We start from the raw sequence: 23,277 nt of genomic DNA, 5'->3' as shown, positions 1-23,277 counted from the left end.
GGCATCAAGTTCTAAATTAATGTGACTTTTTTCTCCTGTCAAATATAGGTATTTTTAGAACATTTAATTCAGAAGTGAAAGTTTCAAGTTTATCACTGAGCTATCACAGGAAGCACCCCAGGCTCTCCCAAGCTGGGGCAGTGGGGGGCCAAGGGCCTCAGTTACATCCCCCCAACATGAGCAACCACCCCAGCGACGACCACCACGCTGCAGCAAGAAGGGTCCCAGGTTCCCAAGCTTGGGAAGTGGGAAGCAAAGGCTTTTTCCACACCCCGCTGACATCTGCACCCAGCCTGGCAATGACCAAGCCACCGCTGGTAGCCCGCCGGTTTCCTCTGAGGGAATGTAGGGGGTGCCACAGGCCTCAACCTACTCCTCCTCCTTTCTCTTTCTTCTATCACATTCCTTCCTCCTTTCCCTCTCACCCTCCCTCCCAACTGCTCTGCAACAACAACATAGAATGTAAAAAAAAAAATTAATAAAATAAAATAGAATAAAATTTAAAAAGTTTTAATTTAATCCACTCCTCCGGGGTGCCTTATGGCCATTGTTTTATTTTAAATTATACAGAATTCTTGTCATTTTTGTTTCAATTTGATACCATGACAAGAATGGTCAACCTGGCCAAAGACAGAGACATTCAGCAGGACTGTCAACAAAAGGCCACCCCAGTTTTTTCCAGGTTTTTGGTACTTTGTAGACTGAATGAAATTGACAAATTGTTTAATTTTTCTATCCTAGTTTAATCCAGTGAATTTTTTTAGTACCTTCTACATGATAAGATATTCTTGTATCTCCACTTTAAAACTACATCCAGTCAATACGTTAAAATGTCTCAGTCATTGACAGAACTTGGCTGAGGTGAAATATCCAGTCCCAGCCACAGAAGTGCTTGGTTGCTATGAGCATATTTGAATTTGACTGTTGACTTACTAGAGCATCTTCCTGCATCTCTACATTATAATGACATTTAATTTTTTTAGGATAGATAATGCTACTTGTTTTTTTCTTTTTTTGTCCGCTGGCTGGTTTGGGGATCTGAACCCCATGACCTTGGTATTACAAGGCTGTGCTTTAACCAACTGTGCTAATTGGCCACCCAAGATAACACTACTTTTACGTACGATTTCATTCAGGCAATGATGATATCCTTTGCATCTTTTTCAAGGGAAACACATGAAGCCAACATGGCCACAAGTTGGCCAGTTTGTACTACAGAAGTTCTGGTATTTATGTTCTTACCGAAAAGAGAAATTAGTATACTGCCAGTACCAGGTAACTGGGGAGAAACCTGTATTAAAACTTTTAAAAACTTAATAAATTTTCATCTCTAGGAAAACTAACAGACAGATTTTAATCTCTTTCATTGTTGGGCTTATCTTACAATTTGGGGTATTACTGAATAATGTGTAGCTGACCTGTAGCAGAGAGCCTAGGCTTATATTTACTAATTCAAGGCTGAAGACTGTAGTCACTGTAACTTAGTAAAATAATTTAGTGTGATTTCTTATTCTATGTCTATAAACAAAATAGTTGGTTGGTACTAGATTAAGGTTCAATAGCCAATAGGAGTATAAGGACTGTTTTATTTTATTTATGTATTTATTTATTTTTATTATTGCCCACATATAAGTGAGAACGTGTAGTATTTCTCTTTCTGTGCCTGGCTTATTTCACTTAATATAATTTTCTCTAAGTCCATCCATGTTTCTGCATATGGTAGTATTTCATTCATTTTTTTTTGTTTTTTTACAGCAGGGTAGTATTCCATTGTGCAGATATACCACATTTCCTTATCCACTCATCCAGTGAGGGCATTTAGGATGGTTTCAACTCTTGGCTATTGTAAATAGTGCTGCAATAAACATGAGAGTAAAGATATCTCTTTGACATGATGATTTCCATTCCTTTGGGTATACACCCAGCAGTGGGATAGCTGGGTCATATGTTAGATCTATCTGTAATTGTTTGAGGAACCTCCATAACATTTTCCATAAAGGCTGCACCATTTTGCAGTTCCACCAACACTGTAGGAGGATTCTTTTTTCTTTGCATTCTCACCAACATTTATCATTCTCAGTCTTTCGGATATTAGCCATCCTAACCGGAATGAGGTGGTATCTCAAAGGGGTTTTGATTTGCATTTCCTGAATGCTGAGTGATGTTGATCATTTTTTCATGAGTCTGTTGGCCATTCATATATCTTCCTTTGAGAAATGCCTGTTCAGCTCCTTTGCTCATTTTTTAATGGGGTTACTTGGTTTTTTTTGCTGTTAAGTTGTTTGAGTTCCTTGTATATTCTGGATAATAATCCTTTGCCAGATATATATTTTGCAAACATTTTCTCCCATTCTGCTGGTTGTCTTTTTACTCTGTTAATTGTTTCTTTTGCTGTGCAGAAGCTTTTTAATTTGATATAATCACATTTGTTTATTTTTCCTTTGGTTGCCTGTGCTTTTGGGGTCATATTCATAAAGTGTATGCCCAACCCTACTTCCTGAAGTGTTTCCCCTAAATTTTCTTTAAGGAGTATTATTGTTTCAGGACATATATTTAGTTCTTTAATCAATTTTGAGTTGATTTTGGTATATGGTGAGAGGTATAGATATAGTTTCATTCTTCTATGTATGGATGTCCAATTTTCCCAGTACCATTTACTGAAGAGGCAGTCTCTTCCCTAGTGTGTAGTCCCGGTGCCTTTGTCGAAGACCAGATGGCAATAGGTGTATGGGTTGGTTTCTGGATTCTCTACTCTGTTCCACTGGTCCATGTGTCTGTTTTTATGCCAATACCATGCTGTTTTGGTTACTATAGCTTTGTAGTATAGTTTAAATGTAACAGGTAGTATTATAACTGTGGCTTTACTTTTTTTGCTCAGTATTGCTTTGGCTATTCATGGCCTTTTCTTATTCCATATGAATGTTAGAATTGTTTTTTCCATTTCTGAGAAGAATGTCATTGGAATTTTGATGGGGATTGCATTGAATCTGTAGATCACTTTGGGTAGTAGGGACATTCTCACAATGTTAATTCTTCAAATTCAAGAGCAAAATATTTTTTAAATTACTTAATATATGGCAAAAACTTTACACACTCCCATGGATTTTACACCTACTTAGGCCATTTATAATAAAGGCTAAAACAATAAGGGAAAGCCATACAATGTGCCTTGTGGAGATTTTACAGATTAAAGTAGCTAAAATAGAAACATTAAAGACCTACCAGTCATAAGTGTTTTCAGACTTTCTAGCCTATAGTAAGAAGAAAGGTAAACTAAATTAAGAGTTACAGTTTTTACTCTCTCCTGAGTAAGTAGCAGAGATGATGGTGGGGTAGGACTGAATAGGAGAACGATGTTAAGCCTTAGTGAATTCTTCTCTTTATTTGGATGACTGAGCACTAGTTGGCATCACTGTTAACCTCAGTTAAACAAGACAGGCTGTATAATAAAGCTCTCTTGGGCTACTTTGAGCTCAAATAATCAATTCAGAACCAAAGAGATGTGGCACTTACCAGATGCATTTATTTTAGACAATAAAGACAATGAACAAATCCAGGTGTTGATTCGCTGGGAGAAATGAACACATACATGAACTGAACACAAATCCAAGGTCATTTTCATCCCTCAATGTTATCCTTATATTTTAAAAAGTTGAATTTTTTCTTTCATAGTTTTACATTGCACTCTTATTTGTGTATGATCACAAACTTGTCTTTCACAAAATTCTGCACCAATGAAACTATTTTATTCATCATTTAGTTCTATTTGTCCCTAGGGCAATAATACAGGACAATTGAAGGCTATTAATATGTGATAAGATCAAAGATCAATAGTGTCCCACTTAGAGGACAGCTGCTTAAAGGAAAACCTGAGTAGATGTATGCCGTCCCTTAGTGCTGCCCCAGAGACCAGCTTCCTGACCGTATGGCATTACCAATATTCCATTTTTTTTATTAAGCAGTGACACAGTGAGTATTCTGGATACTGTCTATGTTACAAACATGAGCAACAAAAAAAGGACTGCTACCATGGAAACCTACCTGATGGTCTTTGTGGTGAGCTACTTGTTACTTGAACACTCACAAACTCCACACAACAAAGGACGGATCAATGTTAGGCATAAAGCTTCTATATAAGAACACTGATTATTAACTTTAACGAATGCCTTGAACATTGCAATCCAGGTGGCATTATTCTTGTCCAGCCTCATTATTAGATAAGCACAAGGGAACTTGCATTAAGATATCTTTGGATTGCAAAGCAAGAGTCAATTTAGGTCCATCTTCCACTATTTGTCTCTTGTAAAAACAAGCTACATAGTTTAAAGACACATGTACTTAAAAATAAACTGTTAAAAGCAAAGTAAGAAGCTGGATCATTGCCAGTTGCATTTCAATAGATCTACGTGACTTAATGTGTATGTGTCAGATATTTCTTCCTTTACATGATGGCTTCCTCAAAGGAAAATTCATTCAAAAGCTTATAGTACAAAATGTTTTAGATGTAGCTGTATTTTCTATGTGTGGCTATTTTAAAGAAGGATTTATTTGGTCAAGTCCAAGCAATATCCCTATTAAATCAATATGCTGGTAAAAATCCTGATTTTCCAGAATTTAGTAATTTTTAGCAATATACATAGTAAAAACTTTAACTGAATTAACAAAAAAGAATCAAAAAGGTCTTTGATGATAATGGGGGTGGGTAAAAGGCACATCCTTAGTAGCTTTCTGTCTTCATCATTTCTGATATCAATTAAAAGGCTATTTCTAACGCTAGGTTACATTTGAAATCCTGGGTAATATCCTATTCTTCTCTACCTATGTGCACCTGGGTTAATAGTCTCTTGCATCTTTCCGTTTGGTTCTAGTAATCATCATTCAAGAATGGAGCACCAAATGTGGAAAAAGAAAGAAAACAGGAGAATTTCTGGGCTAGTATTTCTGAATAATATATTTTCAACTTTGATAAGAAATCTTGTCCAGAAATACAGATAAATTTGTTTGGACAAACATTAATTATTCCAGTTATCACTTATTTTCAAAGGCGTGAAAATTCATTTCTGAGGAACTGCAATTGCCAGTGTGTTGACAGACATCACATTACTACCTTGCCCTAGTTTTAAGCATCTTCAGCCCTCATGGGTTCATGTTTTTAAAAGCATGCATCATTCATTCATTCACTTATTCCTTTAAAATTTACTGAGCCCTTCTTAGGAATCAGGCACTGTCCCAGGAACGGGGGCTAGTTTGGAGAATGTCACAGTTCTTGTGCATAAGATTACAGCCCTGTGTGGTGCAGGGGTGATATGTCAAAGCAGCATTATAAATGCCATGATGGGGGTGGGATCAGGGGAGGCCATAGGAGTAACTGAAAGGGGAACCTGACACCAATTCAGAGGGCAGAGGAGGTTTCCTGAAGAAGTGACATCTGATCTGAGATTCAAAGATAGACTGGGAGTGGAGTGAGGCATGGAAGAAAACGGTCCAGGCAGAAAGAAGAACACTGCAAATCCCAGAGGTGAGTTCATGGAACTGCATGTAGTTTAGTAGAGCTAATGCGTGGAGTTCTAAGGAGGAGGCAGAGCTTGCTTCTGAAGGGTTTTGTATGCCATAAATTACATTACTGTGAAGCATTATATTGTTGTCTCTAAATTTAGCCTGGCTTCCCTGTTAGCTCTTTCTTCCTTTAACCATGTGAGTATTTTACATTTTCAAATTCCAACTTTAGCCAAAAATTAGAAACAACCCAGATGTCCATCACTTGAGAAATGGATAAACAAAATGTAGTATATCCACACGATGAAATATTATTCAGCTCTAAAAAGGAGTGAAATACTGATACAATCCACAACATCGATGAACTTTGAAAACATTATGCTAAGTGAAAGAAACCAGTCACAAAAAGACCACACATTGCATGATTCCATTCTTATAAAATGTCCAGAATGGGCAGATTCACACAGACAGACAGTAGATTGGTCATTGCCAGGGGACAGGGGAAAAAGGAATAGGGGATAACTGTTTAAAGGGTATGAGGATTTCTATGGGGGTGATAAAAATGTTCTGGAGTAGTGATGTTTGCACAACTTCATAAATATTCTAAAAACCACTGGATTGTACACTTTAAAAGGGTGAATTTTGTGGTATGTAAATTATATCTCTATAAAAAGCCAACAAGGTAGAGGTATAGATGGAATGTGTTTGGCAATATATTGATAGTTGTTGAAAGTAGATGATGGGTCACAGGGATTTATTATACAATTTCTTCTTAAAAACAAACAAGCAGACAAAATCCGCTCCCACTTACCCACCTGCCTTCTCACATTTACATAATTTCACATCATAAAGAAAATAGAAGCCAAAAGATAGCAACTCACTCGGTTTGCTGTAGCCACACCTGGACACTTGCTTACATCCTTTCCTCACTCATTCACTTCTGTATATAACAAATGCTTTGAGCCAAACATTCCAGTAGGAGGTGGGGATATAACAATGAACAGAAGAGGCATAGTCCCTGCCCTCAAGATTTCACTATCAGAAGGGAAAGCCAGACATTTACAGATTAATTCCAAATAAGCTACTGGAAAGAAGAAGTACAGACATGTATTCAACTAGGAAATCAGGGAAGACTTCTTGAAAGAAGGAAGGTTTAAGGTAAAATTTCAAGGGCAGGAGTCTGCTTGATTAAGGGGCAGGATTGAAAATAGAGTGGCAGGTGGGGGAAAAACATGTGCGAAAGTCATGGGGCAAGAAAGAGCATGGTGTGTAATTAGCCAGGGTTCTCCAGAGAAACAGAACCAAAAGGATATATATATACATATATAGAAAGAGATTTATGATGAGGAATTGGCTCAAAGATTATGGAGGCTGAAAAGTCCCACAATATGCCATCTGGAAATTGGAGGCCCAGAAAAGGCAAAGGCAAAGGTGTAGATCCAGTCCAAGCCTGAAGGCCTGAGAACCAGGGGAGCCAAGGGTGTGAGTCCTGGTCTGAGCCCAAAGGCTTGAGACCCAGGAGCACTAACATCTTAGGGAAGGAGAAGATGGAAGTCCCAGCTCAAGCAGAGAGAGCAGATTGGCCCTTTCTCCACCTTTGTGTCCTGTTCAGGCCCTCAACAGATTGGATGATGCCCACCCACACTGGAGAGAGTGCTCTTCTTTACTCAGTCTACAGATTCAAACACCAATCTCTCCTGAGGCCATGCTCACAGACACACCTGGAAATAATGTTATACCTGCTATCTGGGCACTCATTAGCCCAATCAAGTTGACACATAAAACTAACCATCAGAGCACCTCTGAGGGATGGAAAGAAGTCGAGTGTGGTAAAGGATAAAGCGGGGGGGGGGGTGGACAAGGTCAAGAGACGAAGTGGCATAGGCAGGCACGGGCGAGGTCATGCAGAGCCTCTGAGGCCACTGAGGGATTTCAGCAATGAAAAGCTCTGCGGATGCTCTCACTGCTTCACTCCCAGTTCTTCTGCATCTATGTGTATGTAGCAAATAAAAGTATTGAGAAGAATCAAGAAATCGCTGTTCTTTTCCTCAAAAGTCGTTAAGGCACGAGCAAAGCTGTCTCTGCTGAGGACAATACTCACTGGGCCTGGTTGCCCTTCAGTATTCATTGCCCAAAGCAAGGGGATGGCAGGTATGGGACAGAAGGATAAGATGATGAACCCAGAACAAGAGAGGTATCTGCCCCCAAGGAATCCTGTTGAATGTGCTCTACTCCTGATGGGTGAGATGGGGAAGTCTGGCATCACCTTCTACGGTGAGATTCCTGTTGCTCCTGAGGAATACCACGTTCACTTTAATGAAGCTGCCCTGAACCTCAAGACCACTTGTCGCAGGCCTGTTTGACACCTATGACACCTCAGCTATGTGTGCTGCTATTCTGGCCATGCTGTCCCTGTATGCTTCTGGTCATACTGTGCTGGTGTTATAGACTTTGGTGGTGGTGGCACCCAAACAGTGCCCTTCTATGAGGATTACACCTTCCCCACGTCATCCTGTTTTTGGACCCAGCTAGTTAAGACTTGGAAGAATATTCCTAAAGACTGTAAGAAGAGGCTATAGCTTCACTGCTACAGCAGAGAAGAACACTCTACCGAGGAGAAGTGGGGCTCCCTGTCCTGGATATTCAACAGGAGCTGCTGCTGCTTATCGTCCTCCCTGGAGAAGAGAATTGAGCTCCTGACAGTCAGGTGATCACTTCTGGCAATGAGAGGGCCATGGGTCCAGAAGTTCTTTCCAGCCATCCTCCCTAGGTTTGGAACCGGTGGCATTCATGTGAGCACATGCAATTCAGCCAGAAGTTGTGATGCTTATATTGCAAAGGACTCTGATGCCAACACAACAAGCACTGTCTGGTCTGGCAGTATTACCATGTTTCGTGGTATAACTGACTTTAGCGCACAGAGAGATGTCACAGCCCTGGAACAAAACACAATGAAAATTAAGATTATCCCTCCTTTGAGTGCAAATATTGTCTGGTTACTGTCTTGACCTTCCAGCAGGTGTGGATTAGCAAGCAGGACTCTGATGGGTTTGGCCTGTCCACTGCCCACTGCAAACACTTCTGAATGGATGGCTGGCAGATACACTGCACTTTCTGTATAAGTTAGTTCACAAGTATACGTTTGCCCTGGGGGAGGAATACATCTTATGTAAGCCTCATCTACCTGGAATCTGCCTTTTGTAAAAGACACCTGTCTTTGTCAGGCAAATAGCACTATTTCATATTGTACTCAAGTTAACTAATTCTTTACAATACATTTTATAAAATTCTTTACACACCTTTGATTTAAAGGTGAGAGCATGTGGTTGGGCACTCTGTGTGGCAAAGGAAGACTAAGGGTAACATGTTTATAGAAGAGACCTGGCCTGAGGTGATGTCTCTTTGGCTGACTGACAATTTCTTGCAAGTTGTTCACTCTTCTAGGGCCTGATCAGATCTCATCAGAGTGCTAATGGCAGTTTCTGGATTTCTCTAGAGGCTGGCAAGAATTTATGAATGAATTGTCACTTCTTTCTTGCAGTCTTCCAGCAGAGCTAGAAAACATAGCTAATCTCAGCTTTAGGACTCCATTTCTTTCTTATCCCATGTTTTTTCTGCAGAAAGTCATGGGGCTAACTTACTCACTACAGTTGCAAAATACTTTGTATTTGTACCTGTAAATTTATGCATTTAATTTATGTAAGATTTTTGTACGTAATTCTCAGATTTTAAAGATGACTTACACATCTTGTTTTTCTACAGTCATGTGAGACTATCACAGCCCAAGGATACATCATTGTGCAAGAAAAAATAAAAGTGCTACCAAAAAAAGAAAAAAAAAAAATTCCCAAATTGGAAAAAACAAACTATTAAAGAGTTTTAAGTAGGAGGATTGACACGATAAAATTTGCATTTTGAAACAAACCCTGGCCAAGAAGTGAAAAGTGGATGGGAGGCAGAGTAAGATGCTTGCTAAATAGAAGGGCTGCAGTGTTAGGGAGTGTGTAGAAGAATGTGGCCTGCCAAGGAGGTTGAGAAGGAACAGTCACAGAGAACTTGGAGTCACAGGAAATGGGCTGGCTGGCCAACCAGCCACCCACCAAAGAACCAGTTCAAAGAAGGATGTTGTGCAAAGGAAAGAGTTAAGGTGGAATTGATGTTGTGCAAAGGAAAGAGTTAAGGTGGAATTGATATTGTGGAGAGGAGGGCAAGATGTCAGCAGCTCCAGGGGCACTGAACTTCTTCAGCTCCCTGACTGGTTTCCTCTCTCTTGCTTCTAGGCCATTTCCTTCCTCTGCCTGGGACACTCTTACCCTGGGCCTTCCTAAGGTTCTTAGTCACCCTCTAAGGGGCAGCTTACATGTCGCTTTGTCTGGGAAGCCTTTCATGACCCTATAAGTCTGGATTAGGGAACCTTCCTGTGGCTCTCAGAGCTCCGTATATTTTAACTGTTATCAGGGGCCCTTATCAACTGTAAGATAATTGCTTTTCACTTCCCTGTATCCTTCAATAGACTGTAAGCTCCTCGAGGGCAGAGCCAAAGCTTTATACATTGTTACCTCCTGCACTTAGCACAATGCCTGACACACAGTAGGCACTCAATAAACACTTGTTCTGGAGAGTTAACGAACTTTCTCCTGAGTCAACATGGACCCAAACCTTTCAGAATATGGGAGAATAAAACTATTACATCATCATAATAAAGCTAGTTGCTTCTCTTTACTTTGAAAATTATTAGAGAAATGGGTCTACTTAAATGTATAAGGTCAAAGTCTTGTATGATTATTTTAGACCAAGTTTCTCTTGCCATTTCCATTACATGTCAGACAAAAGGTCTTTTTGGCTGTAAATTTCTATTGACTCTTGGGGTACAAGCTCAATTCTGGCACAGATATCTCCTCATATAAATTGTTTACTTTACTTTCAACGAGTTTTTATTTTGTGCCTCCTGGGAACGCAGCACTGCTTGGTGCTGTGGGACATACAAATGCCTGGGAACTCCTCTCCTCCCAGTTATTGCTGGCTGAAAATCATCTGGCAAGGAGGAGACTGGGTAAGATCAGGGCCACTGTAAAGATGTTCACACAAACCTTCCCATGCAGCCCACCAAAGAACAGGCTCTGAGCCTTCAAGATGCTCTCCTACTCTCAAGGACACCGAGAAGGCTCACCTCAGGGAAATGGAGAGGCTTAAATTTTGCTAATAAATGAATCTTTCCTCTACTTGAAAGGTTTTTACTGCCTGAACTGGGTCGTCTCTAAAACAGGATGTCACTCTGGCAAGGAGTGCAGTCTGTGAGGTTTTTCCTATAAGTTTATCAGCTTCAGCTGGCAATTTAAATCAATCAGGCAGATGGGAGAAGAGACAATCAAGTTGAAATTCAATATCAGAGAAAAGGATGTAGAGGTATTGTAAACACTCTATAAGGTTACTCTAGAGCTAAGTGTAAGAGGGGTGTGTGTTTGTGTGAATTCACTTTCCCTACTCTGCTCGCATTTAAAACTCACCTACTGTCACAATTTCTCTTATTAAGCAATCAAGAGTATTTTCTCTGACATTTCGATTGATGTGATGTCTAAAGAAAATGTGTTTAGATTAACCCTTAGCATACTGGAGACAAGGAAGCTCTCTTTGTTTTCTTTAAGATCATTTCAAATGCTAATCTTTCTCTTGCTCTAAGTAGTGAAGGGAGGAGATTTTGAAAAAAAAAATTAACCAAAAACCCCACATCACTACAACTATGTTTTAAATCCCCTGGCAGAAATGATCAGGGGATTATAGTAGCACACCACAGAGAAGCTGAACCAAGTCTGGGGAATGAGAAGGCCTCCCTGAGAAAGAGCTTTGTCAGCTGAGGCCTGGAAGATGAGTGGGATTAGGAATTAATAATAGTGGGAGACCTGGCTGGGGAGAGGCGGGGTTAGGTGCAGGTATGGAGAGAGTGAAAGCTCTGACATTGAAAGGAGCTCACTCCTCTTGACAATCAGAGAGGTCATTGTGGCTGTGCTACTAAGCAAAGGGGAAAGAGAAGGAGGATGAGGCCTGAGAGGTCAGCAGGGGTCAGGCAATGCAGGGCCCCCTGAGCCATGTAAAGGAATTTCAGACTTTATTCCTAGAAGCAACGGGAAGTCATCCACACTCTCCGAGCAAGGGAGTGACATGGTTTTATTGGTTTTTAAAAGACCGGTCAGGGCCCCTGTGGCTAGACGGGGTGGGGTGGTGGGTGCCTGTTCTATACAGTGGTTCAGGAGAGAGGTAACTGAAGTGAGAGAACCACAGTGAAGATGGAGCAAAGTGGAAGGATTCTAAAAGTACTTTAGAGGTTACAGAAGCCAGAAATTGGTGACCAACTGTCTGTAGTAGGATGGCTCATATATTTCTGGCGTGAATGACTGGTGACAATGACAGGGGGATGCAGGCTTGGGATTGGGATGGGGAAATCTGCTATGGCATGAGGTTGGTTTGCAGTTGCTAAGTCAGTAGATATGGAGTCGGCTCAGGAGAGAGGTCTGGACTGGAGATCTGGGACTGAGGTATTGCAAACACGGAGTGAATGGGTTTGCCTAGTGAGAGTAGGTAGGAAAACAAGAGGACCTGGGACTGAGCTCTGAAGACCTCCACCACCGAGGTTTGGGTAGAGTGGGAAGAGCCCAGAAGCTGAGAGAGATCATCTTGAGAACTGGGGGGAAGATAGGGAGATGGTTATTTCACCTAAGTCAGGGCAAGAGAGTATTTCAGGAAAGGAGGATGTTTTAATATTGAAACTGCTGAAATGTCAATTGAGAGGTCTACAAAGCATTCCATGAATTCAGCAAAATATTAGTCACTGGTGACAGCAGCAAATGTTTTGCTAAAGTAATGAAAGCTTAAGCCACATCGGAATGGGTTAATAACATTACCCTAGTACTTACTCTGTGCTTGGTTCTGTCCTACATGCTTTACCTATACTAAAGATTAATATGACTTTAATGATCACAACAGCCTTACGGGGTAGGTACTATTACTATCCTACTCTACAGATGAGGAAACTAAGGCACAGAACGGTTGAGAGACTTGTCCGATGTCATATGGCAGAAGCAGAATTCAGGCTCAGGCAGTCTGGCTCATAAACCCATTCTCTGAAGTGATATGCTACCTTGTCTTTGGAGTGTATAAATGGGAGTAGAGACAGTGTAGACAACTCTCTGGAGAAAATGGGCTGTGGGTGGGGAGACAGGGTCGCAGTTAGGCACACAAGTATAAGGGGGGTGATCCTAGATGAGCACTTCTGAGGTGGAGACGAGGACTAGAGTGTGCTCAAATACGGATTGGGAGGATCCAGGCATGAGACTGAAGTTCAGGAGAATGAACACAATCAATGGATGAGGTCCCAGGAGAGCTGGAGGGGACATGGTATAGAGACTCACACCATTGTAATAGGGGGCGAGCAAAGGATGGGTGCAGCAAGGGCATTTGCAGGAGGAAATCTAAGTCCCTGTTTAAAGTCTTTTATTTTCTCTGAGAAATAAAAGGCTAGGCCATCGACTGAGAGACAGGGGAAGAGTGAGGTGCTGGTGGACAGAGATGGCAGGAGAAACGCTTGGTAAAATTGCCAAGTAGCATCAAGGACACAAGCAGCATCAGACTGGAGACACTAGCAGACTTGGGGGAAATAAAGGTTGCAGGGAAGTTGGGGAGCATGGGAAGGGTCATAACCACATATACAGTGATTTGGACATGTGACAAGTTAATAGCATATGGGGGATCCTAGTCCCTCACATACTCTTAGAATGTCTCAGAACCAGCTGTTGGGGGTAGGAGAAGATGAAACTCAGAAGAAATACTGGAATTGAGATGGATCATATGCATAGCCTTTTCTGTTCCGATGCAGATCTCAGAAATGAACTTGACCAACACCCAGGTGGACACTCTGAGAGTCTGAGTGCAAGCCACACTCTCTGATGTCAAACCGTGAATTGTCCAGATAGACCTCTCCTCATTACAAGATGAGAAAACATTAATGCACTCTAAGCAAAGTGCTTATAGGAATACACGCATTGGAACGATGGGAAAGCAATGACATTCTCGATTCTCAGGGGAACAGCAGAGCTCTGGAAATAACAATATATGAACCATAAGAAAATTTCAGAAAACTCTCCAGCATTCTTAAGAAGTTAGGAGGAGACACATGTCCCATGAAGTAGCACTAAAACCCATAAGAAGATCAGAGGATAAAATGAAAATAAAATAAGGGTGGTGGGGAAAAAAGAGAGAGAAAAAGCCTTTCTTATCAAGACTCTGCAGACATTCAGGATTTTTGTGGTCCAGGAGGAAGGAAAGATACTCTCCTTTCCTGAGCTCATTCATATGTGCTCATTCATCTTCATGACTCTGTGAGGCAGGCAGTCTTTCCCATTTTAAAGATGGTAAAAATGAGGCTAAGAGAGGATAAGTAATTTGCTCAGACCTTAGGAAGAGGAGAACTAAACAAGGAGCGTCTGACTTCAAAGATGTGGACTTCCCTGAGTAAGGCTCATGAGTGAAGAAACTTGCAGAAAGCAGCTGGGTTTAGGCTCCCTACGGCCTGAGCATTCTTAGAGCATAAACAGAACAACAATGGCTACTGTCCTGAGTGCCAATTACCCATGTGTCTGATTCTCACAGCAATTATTCTCTTTTTTTCAGATGGGGAAACTGAGGCCCATAGAGATTAAATGATTCACTCAAGAGTATGATAGTATTTTTAAAAGTTCATGAAAAAATAGAATTAAATGATAATATGAATCTTTCCCTGAACTTTTTGAAGACCCCTTGTATTAGCCTTCTATTGCTGCTATAACACATCACCACAAACTTAGTGCTTCAAAACAACACAAATCGATCTCACAATTCTGTGGGTTAGAAGTCTTACATAGGTCTCACTGAGCTAAAATCGAGATATCAGCAGGCTGCATTCTTTTCTGGAGGCTCTAGGGGACAATCTGTTTCTTTACCTTTTCCAGCTTCTAGAAGTGGCCCATGTTCCTTGGTCATAGCCCCTTCCTCTATCTTCAAAGCCAGCAGTGGCAGTTTGGGTCATTTTCGCATCTCATCTCTCTAACTGTTCCTCAATAGTCATGTCTCGCTCTGACTCCAGTTGGGAAAGGTTCTCCACTTTTATTTATTTATTTATTTATTTTTAAAGATGACCGGTAAGGGGATCTTAACCCTTGACTTGGTGTTGTCAGCACCACGCTCAGCCAGTGAGCAACCGGCCATCCCTATATGGGATCCGAACCCGTGGCCTTGGTGTTATCAGCACCACACTCTCCCGAGTGAGCCACGGGCTGGCCCAATATTCTCCACTTTTAAAGACTCATGTAATTAGACTGGTCCACCTGGATAATGCAGACTAATTTCATCAACACAAGGTCCTTAACTTAATCACAACTGCAAATCCCTTTTGCCATGTACCATTCAAGGTAACATACTCACAGGTTCTGAGGATTAGGATGTGGACACCATCGGAGGAGATGCTTTCTATATCAAGGTTAAAAATTATTAAGGGGGCTGAATCTGGAGATTAATTCCCTAAATGGTCAGGAAATCCTGTCGACTCTACCCTCAGAATGTATCCAGAATCCCACTAGTTTCACATGGTCATTTCTAACACCTGGGTCCAAGCCACTGGTCTCTCACCAAAATGATTTCTATAGCTTCTCATCTCTTCTCTCTATTCCATCCATGCCTCCAATCCATTCTCAACACAGTAGCCAAAGTGATACATTAAAAATGTCTCAGATCATGTCAATTCTCTGTTTGAACCTTACAGTGACTCCCAATTTCATTCTGAATTAAGGACAAAGTCCTTACAATGGCCAACAAGGCAAACATGATCCTCCCTCCACCCCAGGAGTCTCCATTCAGTTTTCCCCTCACTCTGCTCCAACACGCTGGCCTTCTGTTTTCCTTGAGCACACCAGGCTTACTGCGGGAGCCTTGAGTGGGAGGGGCTTTGCTTCTCCCACTGGTCAGTGATGTGAGGCTGAAGTCCAGATACTCACTTTTGCAAGAGGTGCATATATGAGAAGTTTGCAGGGATCTCTGAAGAGCTTCTCTCCTGCAGAATTTCCTTATTTGGGGGATCTGGCTGGTTCCAGCTCGACTCTTCTATACCCCTTAGCTCCTTCTTATGGTAGCACACTCCATGACTTCTTATTGCTGGGAAATACTTGCCCAGGGGCTGTCCTTCTTGGTTGGGCCACCATCAAGACATCTCAAGCCTAGCTCCCTTCCTCTATGTCAAACCAGTTCCACATGAAACTCATCCGTCTTTGAAACATACAGTGATAGGATCACAGGCTGCTCTACAATTGCCCCTCCCTCTACCCTGCCATGTCCTTCCAATGCTCTTTTCCTTGCTCAGGTAGGAGGCATCAGAAAGGTTAACAAGTGTGCTCCCTAAATGAGATTTCTGCCTCACCCCCAATACTTATTAGGGATTCTCTTGGAGCCTCTCACACACTTGGCTTTGGTGAGTGTGGGGAGGCACTTCCTTCCCTAATGTCTTCCCCAGACCCCAAATTCAAGACTGCAAAGACCCTCTCCCTCTTCCTTAGCCAGGTTGAGGCAGGAGGGTAGGGAGGATGGGCAAAGAGTGGGGACAGCTGTGGTGATGGGAAAGGGAGCAGAGTCTGCTGCTGTCTCTTAAAAGCTCCAAGAAAGGTAACTCTCTTTAGAATGAGGGACTTATCACCTTAGCCTTTCAGCTTGGGCTCAGTTCAACTACGCTAGAAGATAAGAAAAACTTTCATGACTATTACAGACATGGAAGTCACAGGACAAGCAGTTATTGGTGGAGTGAAAGATTCAAGCTGAAGAGAGGAAAATGTTATCTATTGGTCAAAGAACAACTGCATATTGCCCAGATTTGTTTAACTGGTGAAGAAGCATCCAGTTAAATGGGAGGACTTCAGTGTGGTCTTAAACTTCAGCTTCTTAGTAAAGAGGGTACAAATTTTATGCTAAAAATTTTACTTGCTCATGGCTAAAAATTCTTCCCCCAAATTTTTAATTTAAGTACATTCTTATTTTTGAGATTTTCTTCCCATGCTTAAAAATATGTGAAAAGAAATAATGTATGTTTCCAGCAGAAATTTGAGAAAATACAGAAAAGTTTCAACAACAAAAAAAACCAAAAAACAAAAAACACACAATTGCATGGCTGAGAATCAAATTTGGTGGGAGCCAGAATTCTGATACTGAGACAATTTAAGATTGTATCATACTTCACCCTGATTTTACTTTTATTTTCTGTGTTGGAAAGTTATTCAGTGAACATATTTAGGGTAAAGACATTTGGAATATGGAATTTATCTAAAACCATTAGAGACCTGAAACAACAGAATCTTTATTTTGCTTTAAATAAGCTCATAGCAGTAACAAGAAATATTTATCCATAAGAAACTCCCAGGATGCATTTTCTCCTGTTCACTAATGCCTACTTGCTCCTGACCCTGTCTTGCATTTAGCAGTCAGCATGTATTTTGCATGGCTGCCGAGATCTCATGTGGGCTCTGATTGAATGAGAAACCACCATGGGACGGAGGAGTGGCCAGGGGCTGGAAGAAGACTCTTCAGGACAGAGGAGAGGCAGTGTTGAACCCTCGGGGATGTAAATTTCCTAGGGTCTGGGAGGTTTCCTCTTAATGCGTCCTGCAGATTGAAAAGCAGAGCAGTGAGCAGCAGCAGCCCTGCAGGGAGACAAGGACAAGAGGTGCTGGGGGCCAGGGGGCAGCCCAGGGAGGAAAGACATCTTCTCTAGTATCATGTGTCAACTAGAGGGTGACAGCAGTCAGGATCCTGTAATCTTAAAACCCTGTTTTCCCCAGCTCTCCTGTAAGAGTCCCTGGTAGTTCTTTTATGTACTTACAAAACAATAAAAATGATGTTTTCATGTCCTTTAGAGTTGTTTTTGATTTTTAAAGTGAAAAGTGCACAAGTGAGGGGAATGAGTAAAAGCAAGAGAAAGAAGCTATGACATAACTAAAATTCTCAAGCCCTTGAAAACGTTATGTGCTCTTACTACTATTTGTTAAGGAGCTTCTCAGAACTGATCATAGCAAATATAGAAACGTTTTACTGTGAGCCAGGCATTGTTCTATGGCTTTGTGTACAATAACTGAATCCTTACAACTGCGCCATGGGGTCTATACTAAACTCCTCCTTATTTTACATCTGAATAAGTTAAGGCCCAGAAAGATTAAGTGGAGGAGCCAGAACTCCAGTCCAGGAAATGGTTTCTGATGTGCTTCTAACAAATCAAAACCAAACTAAAAACTCACTTAATATGTTCATCCACAGAGTTACCGTTCACACAGTAATAGACAGTGGAGGGCAGGGTTGAGATAGGATTCTGCAGCCACACATCTGGGCTTGCACTGTAGTTCTGGCGACAGCCCAGTGACTTGTCCTGGACAAGTCATGTCATCTCTCTAAGCTTTAGCTTCCTTCTCTGTAAAATGGGCAAGATAATGCCTATCTCAAAGGGATGTTTGGGGGAACTAAAAACAAAATTGAAAGCATTTGTCACAGTGTCTGGGCTCAAAAGAATGATACTTGTTACGATTTCTGGTAATTTCTGTTACATTAGAAACCGAGGGACTTTTGTGTTGTATCTAGAATGAGATAATATGGATCCTCTCATTTATTATGGGAGATCCCACACATAGCGTGCAGAAAAATGTGTGGGGGATGACAGTGGAGGGGAGGTGTCCAGGAAAGGAATTAAGAACTCTCCACAAATGGACAGGGGGATGTTTGTGTCCCAAACAAGTGGAGAGAGAAAGATGGCAGGGGGTGGGGTGGGCAGAAGTGGTCATGAAGGAAATCTGGGATGGCTTTCTGATGCTAGGCTTGGGGAGGACTAAGATGGGTCTGGGAAATAGTGCTACGAGGGTGGGAAGCTCAATGGGCACCAGTCAGTGAAGAAAAGTGCAGGCATCCCCCGCTTTCCCAGCTCTGCTATTCAATCCTGGGAAGAGAACAGATATAGATGGGGGTTGGGGGGAAGGATTTGTGAAACTGGAGAGCAAGTTAGAGCCCCCTGAGCAAAGCAGACACACAGGCTGGCCAGCAGCCTCCAAGGGATAGACTTAGCTCAGCCATACTCAGTTGTATAGAGGATGTATTTATTTTATAATTAACATGTGATAAGAGGTATGCTTTCTTCCATCTTGGCATGAGGTTCCGGAATGTCCAGTTACAACACTGGTATGCTACCAAAAGATTTCATATCCCAAATCTTGCCCTGTTGTGTCATTGGTATGTCGGCCCTGAGATAGTCTGGAATGGAGGAAAAGCCAGTATCTTTTTGATAACCAAGAAAATCCTTGGATTTACATAATGTGACATGATGTGAAGGGCACTGTTTAGCTCTTTGCATAGCTATAAATGCCCAGGGCAGGACACCAAAGGAAAAAGTCTACTTTGAAAGTGTTCTCAGAACAAATCTGAGGGGATTCGCTGGTTAATGCAAATACATGTCCAAACAAGTACTGGTCTGCCTGGAGAGCACCCGGAGCTGGCAACCTCACTTGGCATGAAGAGTGTGTTGAATGCTTCATTTTAATGAGGGATCTTGGGGGTCCATAATGAAGACTATGTGGTATTTCCCATGAGTCTCTTTGGAACGTGGACTGATTGTACCACAGTGGAAGAGAGGCCAAAAGAAAGTACATAGTTCCTGAAACCTCTGGGGCTCTACAAGATACAAAAATTTAATAGCATATAAACAAATTTGCAGAAATGCACCCAGAGTTCCCAGAGTGAAGAACTTCCATTTCCCACAGGTAAGTAAATATCAGAACAAAGTAATGAGACTGTATTTGGGGTGGGGGGGAAGTCTGAGAGGTTCATTTTTAAACCAGTGCTAAAGCAGTTCCAGTTATGTTTTAAACATTGTAGCATCCCTGCTAATCGTGTAGGTGCCCTACTTGACTTTTCTGAAAGGCAACAGTTATTTGAAAATTGAGTTCATATGTAGAAAGCACATAAATTCATTTTTAAGACATAACTTCAGTTACATTTCACCTGTGACTCCTGATCATTTTGACTTTTTCTATCAGAGAAAGTCAATACTTGAGGTTTGAGGTGGGGGAAAAAACCTAGGAAATGATTAAGAAAACAAACTCCTCCCCAGTACCTAGTCATTGTGGTCTTTCACTAGTTGATGGAGTGGCAGATGGGATAAACTTTACCACATGCTTGTTCTAGGGTCTGTCATCTGGATGTTTCCTTGGATCCAGCCACATGATGTGACTTCTTGGCAGCAGATTCCCTTTCTGCTCAGATCTGGGGCATTATGTGATTGTTTGTGCAAAGTATGTGAAGTACTGTAGTGACCTTTATTTTATATTCCTAGGCTGGCTGGAGCAAAATGCTGCATGGAGACTGGGCCTCCCAAAGACCTCCGGGCTGTGAGCAGGATTACATACAGTTGTGAAGTGTTCGGAGGAATGTTACCGAGTCCTCTGGGTTTAAAGGAGGAGATGGTGGCCCGAACTCAGAACAAGAGTCCCAAGAGGCAGAAACACTGGCGGGAGGGACCTTTTCTGTGTGTGTTAATATATCAAAGAGGACTTGGAATTAGAAAGAGAAATTCAGTAAGTTAAGATAAATAACTTTTGAAGTGTTAAAAATATGATAAGAACTGAAATTAATGTGAAACAAACTTGCAAAAACTTTTTTATCAGTTCAATTTGGCACCTCATACTTGGGACTTAATTGTGTTCAAAAGACCAAATGGAGATTTTGTGTGGTTTATTTACCCCAACAATTAAAAATAATACAGTTAAATACATTCTATATGTAACAGCTAATGCCGAAATAGGTTTTAAATGGACTAAGGAAAATGTACATTTTTACTTGTTTCCTGTTAAGTTTAAGGTCACTGCTCTAAGAGGTCATTTCTTCTGTTCTCATTTCTGTTTGTTGCAACTCCCCCACTCCTCAACAAAAGCAACAACAAAAAAATCCCAAGCAAAAAACCCCTTAAGCAATAAAACTGGTGTCCAAGAAAAACATTTAGTTTGAAAAAGAGTTGAAAAATGTAGCCTTGGAAGAATCACTGCTTACATGGGATTGTTCAACAAATTCTTGTTGTGTGAGGTTTGGCATATACTTTCTAAAAATATAAGCATCTGGGGAAACGAGACAAAGCCCAGGTCTTGGACCAAATGAGGCACGCAGTGTGAATCTGTTAGTGATTATAGCCATAATGAAATATGTGCCCAAATTTAGCAGTGCAAAATCTAATACAATATGAAAGCGCAGCAGGCACCGTCCTTACCATAATATATAGCCAACAGAGAAGGTACATATGGCCGTGAGTCCACTGCTCCTGCTGGGATACTGATGGTGCGATGTCCTCATCTCGATTAATATAAAGGGCAAAACCGTCGTGTGCTGAAAAAGAACAGAGACTAGGTGACACAGATTCTTATCATCGCCTTTCTATAGTTGTTTTTTCTCCAGCAGGACAATGCACAGCATACATTCCTAGGAAAGTGCCACAGTAGAAAGCAGTCTATAGCTCGCCAAAGAGGTAGAACGGACACGGAAACATGTCATGCATCCGTTGCTCCACTGGTGTTCTTCTACTGTATCCGAATTTTTGAAATTTTATTTTATTTTATTTTATGTTAGTTATAGAAAATTTCAATAACATAGAAACATGTATAGAAAAAAATTGGAACATAAGAAAGGAATAACAATTACCACTGTTAACATTTTGTTATATGTCCTATATTTTTTCCTCCCTGTTCATATTGTTTATACTTAGTTAAGATCATACTGTACATGCAATTTTCTTTAGGATTTTTATCACAATATTGAAACAAGAGAGTTTTCAATGTGTCATTTTAGAAATTCTTCTAGAACATCCAGCCCTGACCACAGCTGCCTAAAATGCCATTATGTGGATATACCAAAATTTATTTAACCAATTCCTGTTCTTGGACATTAGTAGTGAAAGAACTTCAATTTTTCATTTATTAAAAATGTCATGATGAACATCTTTTATAGAACTCTATGTCTGAATGTTAAATTATTTTCTTATAGTCAAAGGCTATGAAGATTTTAAGGCTGTTGATACCTAATCCCAAATTATGTGTGTACCAGCAGCAGGTCAGGAAACAATGCCAAATTAGCTTCCAGAAAGTTTGTGCCAGTTTGTCCCAGCAGTGCGTGGATTTAGGTATAATATTTAAAGGCAGAATCTCAAGATGCTGAGTGGAACTTTCCTTTTGTTTTTCCTATCTAGGGGCTACTCTAGATACTATGTTCAGTGGACCATGATGGAGATGAAATTTATCCCATCCATAAGGTAAGGAGGAAGGAAAGTCAAAATTTTAAACCCCTCAAAGATCCAAATACCCTGAAATTTGGTGGGTAAGTATAAGGGACAAAGAGCCTCTCAGATAAAACTGGATCAGGACATATATTTACCTCCCAACACTGGAGTCTTTCTTCGGGGTAGAAAGATGGCAGAACTGAAAACTGACGCTTCAGCAGGTTTGAACTGTATTGGTACCTCTTTAACAGCCATGAAAGAATCTTTGTGCTGCTCTTGCTGTATTATTTGCATATTCAAGGAAAAGGCAGGAAATTTAATGTTACGATTTTCAAACAGTAGAAAGTATTTTAGCAAAATGGAACTAGGTGTGGCAGGTAGGCCTTCACAGGCAAAAAACGTGTTGGGGATAGCAAAGTGAACATGCTCTTGGGAGCAACTTGTTGTTTATATTCACAGAAAAAATAGGAAGACATGATTTTGTAAGAAATATTAAGAAAGTGGACATTCTTTGTCTCAAACATTTTCCTCTAGATAAGTGCCAATAATTAGAGTGCAGCATTCTGAGAAAGTCAGGTGAGTGATTCCACAGTTGGGTAGCTTTGTATTTCCTCATCTTTTATCTTCTCTGTTATTATTGTTTTAAAATAGTATAATTAGCTTTTAAGGGAACTATGCAAAATGTACAGGTGTGCAAATACAGAAACAGTATGCATTTTAAAGATCTATTCTCTTGGTTTTTCATTAAAATCTAGTCACCTCAGATGACATTAGCTTGGAATTTCACCAACAGCTTGAGATGTCAATGATAGTTTTACAATGTAAGATCAAAATTTATAGCTAGTAATAAAGCTATGTCTTATCAAATCGTACGTAGAAACACCTGCAAATCAAACCTTTCCACTGAAGATAATGCTGATTTTTAAGGTCTGTATGGATTAAAGATGACATAATATTAATTTGGGCTCATTAACATTAAGAAATGTCTAAACTCTAGGGCCGACCCCGTGGCTCACTCGGGAGAGTACGGTGCTGGGAGTGCCAAGGCCGCAGGTTCGGATCCTACATAGGGATGGCCGGTGTGCTCACTGGCTGAGCGCTGTGCGGACAACACCAAGCCAAGGGTTACGATCCCCTTACTGGTCACGGAAAAAAAAAAAAAAAAAAAGTCTAAACTCTACATCTTCATTCATCACTCTAAACTGAGTAGAAAATCATCCATTTTCCTATAAATTTATATCAGTTCAAATAACCAATTTGTTTAGTTATCTGGGTATCACTATCTAGCTTACTTGCGGACTATCAGAGGTCATGCCTGGAGGACTCAGGAAGCACTCTGATGATGCCAGGCAGAAAATCTACTTGAAAAAGAAAGATCTTTTCTTAGATCACTTCATCGTTGGCATCATCACTGCTAAAAAGGAGCTACTTGTTCCATCAGTGACATAGCCACTGCGAAAGTGTGTTTTTGT

The 23,277-nt window shown here is 40.9% G+C and overlaps 1 protein-coding gene across 2 annotated transcripts in view; it reads right to left on the bottom strand.

Moving 5' to 3' along the window:
* AIG1 (androgen induced 1) overlaps nt 1-23,277 on the bottom strand; it is a 241,701-nt gene that overhangs the window by 34,199 nt on the left and 184,225 nt on the right. For both annotated transcript variants that reach the window (XM_063096498.1, XM_063096499.1), the window contains exon 4: nt 20,804-20,919. In XM_063096498.1, the coding sequence (XP_062952568.1) occupies nt 20,804-20,919 (116 nt within the window). The remainder of the gene's footprint in view (nt 1-20,803; nt 20,920-23,277) is intronic.

The sequence above is a fragment of the Cynocephalus volans genome, chromosome 5 (genome assembly GCF_027409185.1).
Source record: "Cynocephalus volans isolate mCynVol1 chromosome 5, mCynVol1.pri, whole genome shotgun sequence".
Lineage (NCBI taxonomy): Eukaryota > Metazoa > Chordata > Mammalia > Dermoptera > Cynocephalidae > Cynocephalus > Cynocephalus volans.
Note: the sequence above shows the minus strand (reverse complement) of the source record. Positions and strands in the feature narration are given on the sequence as shown.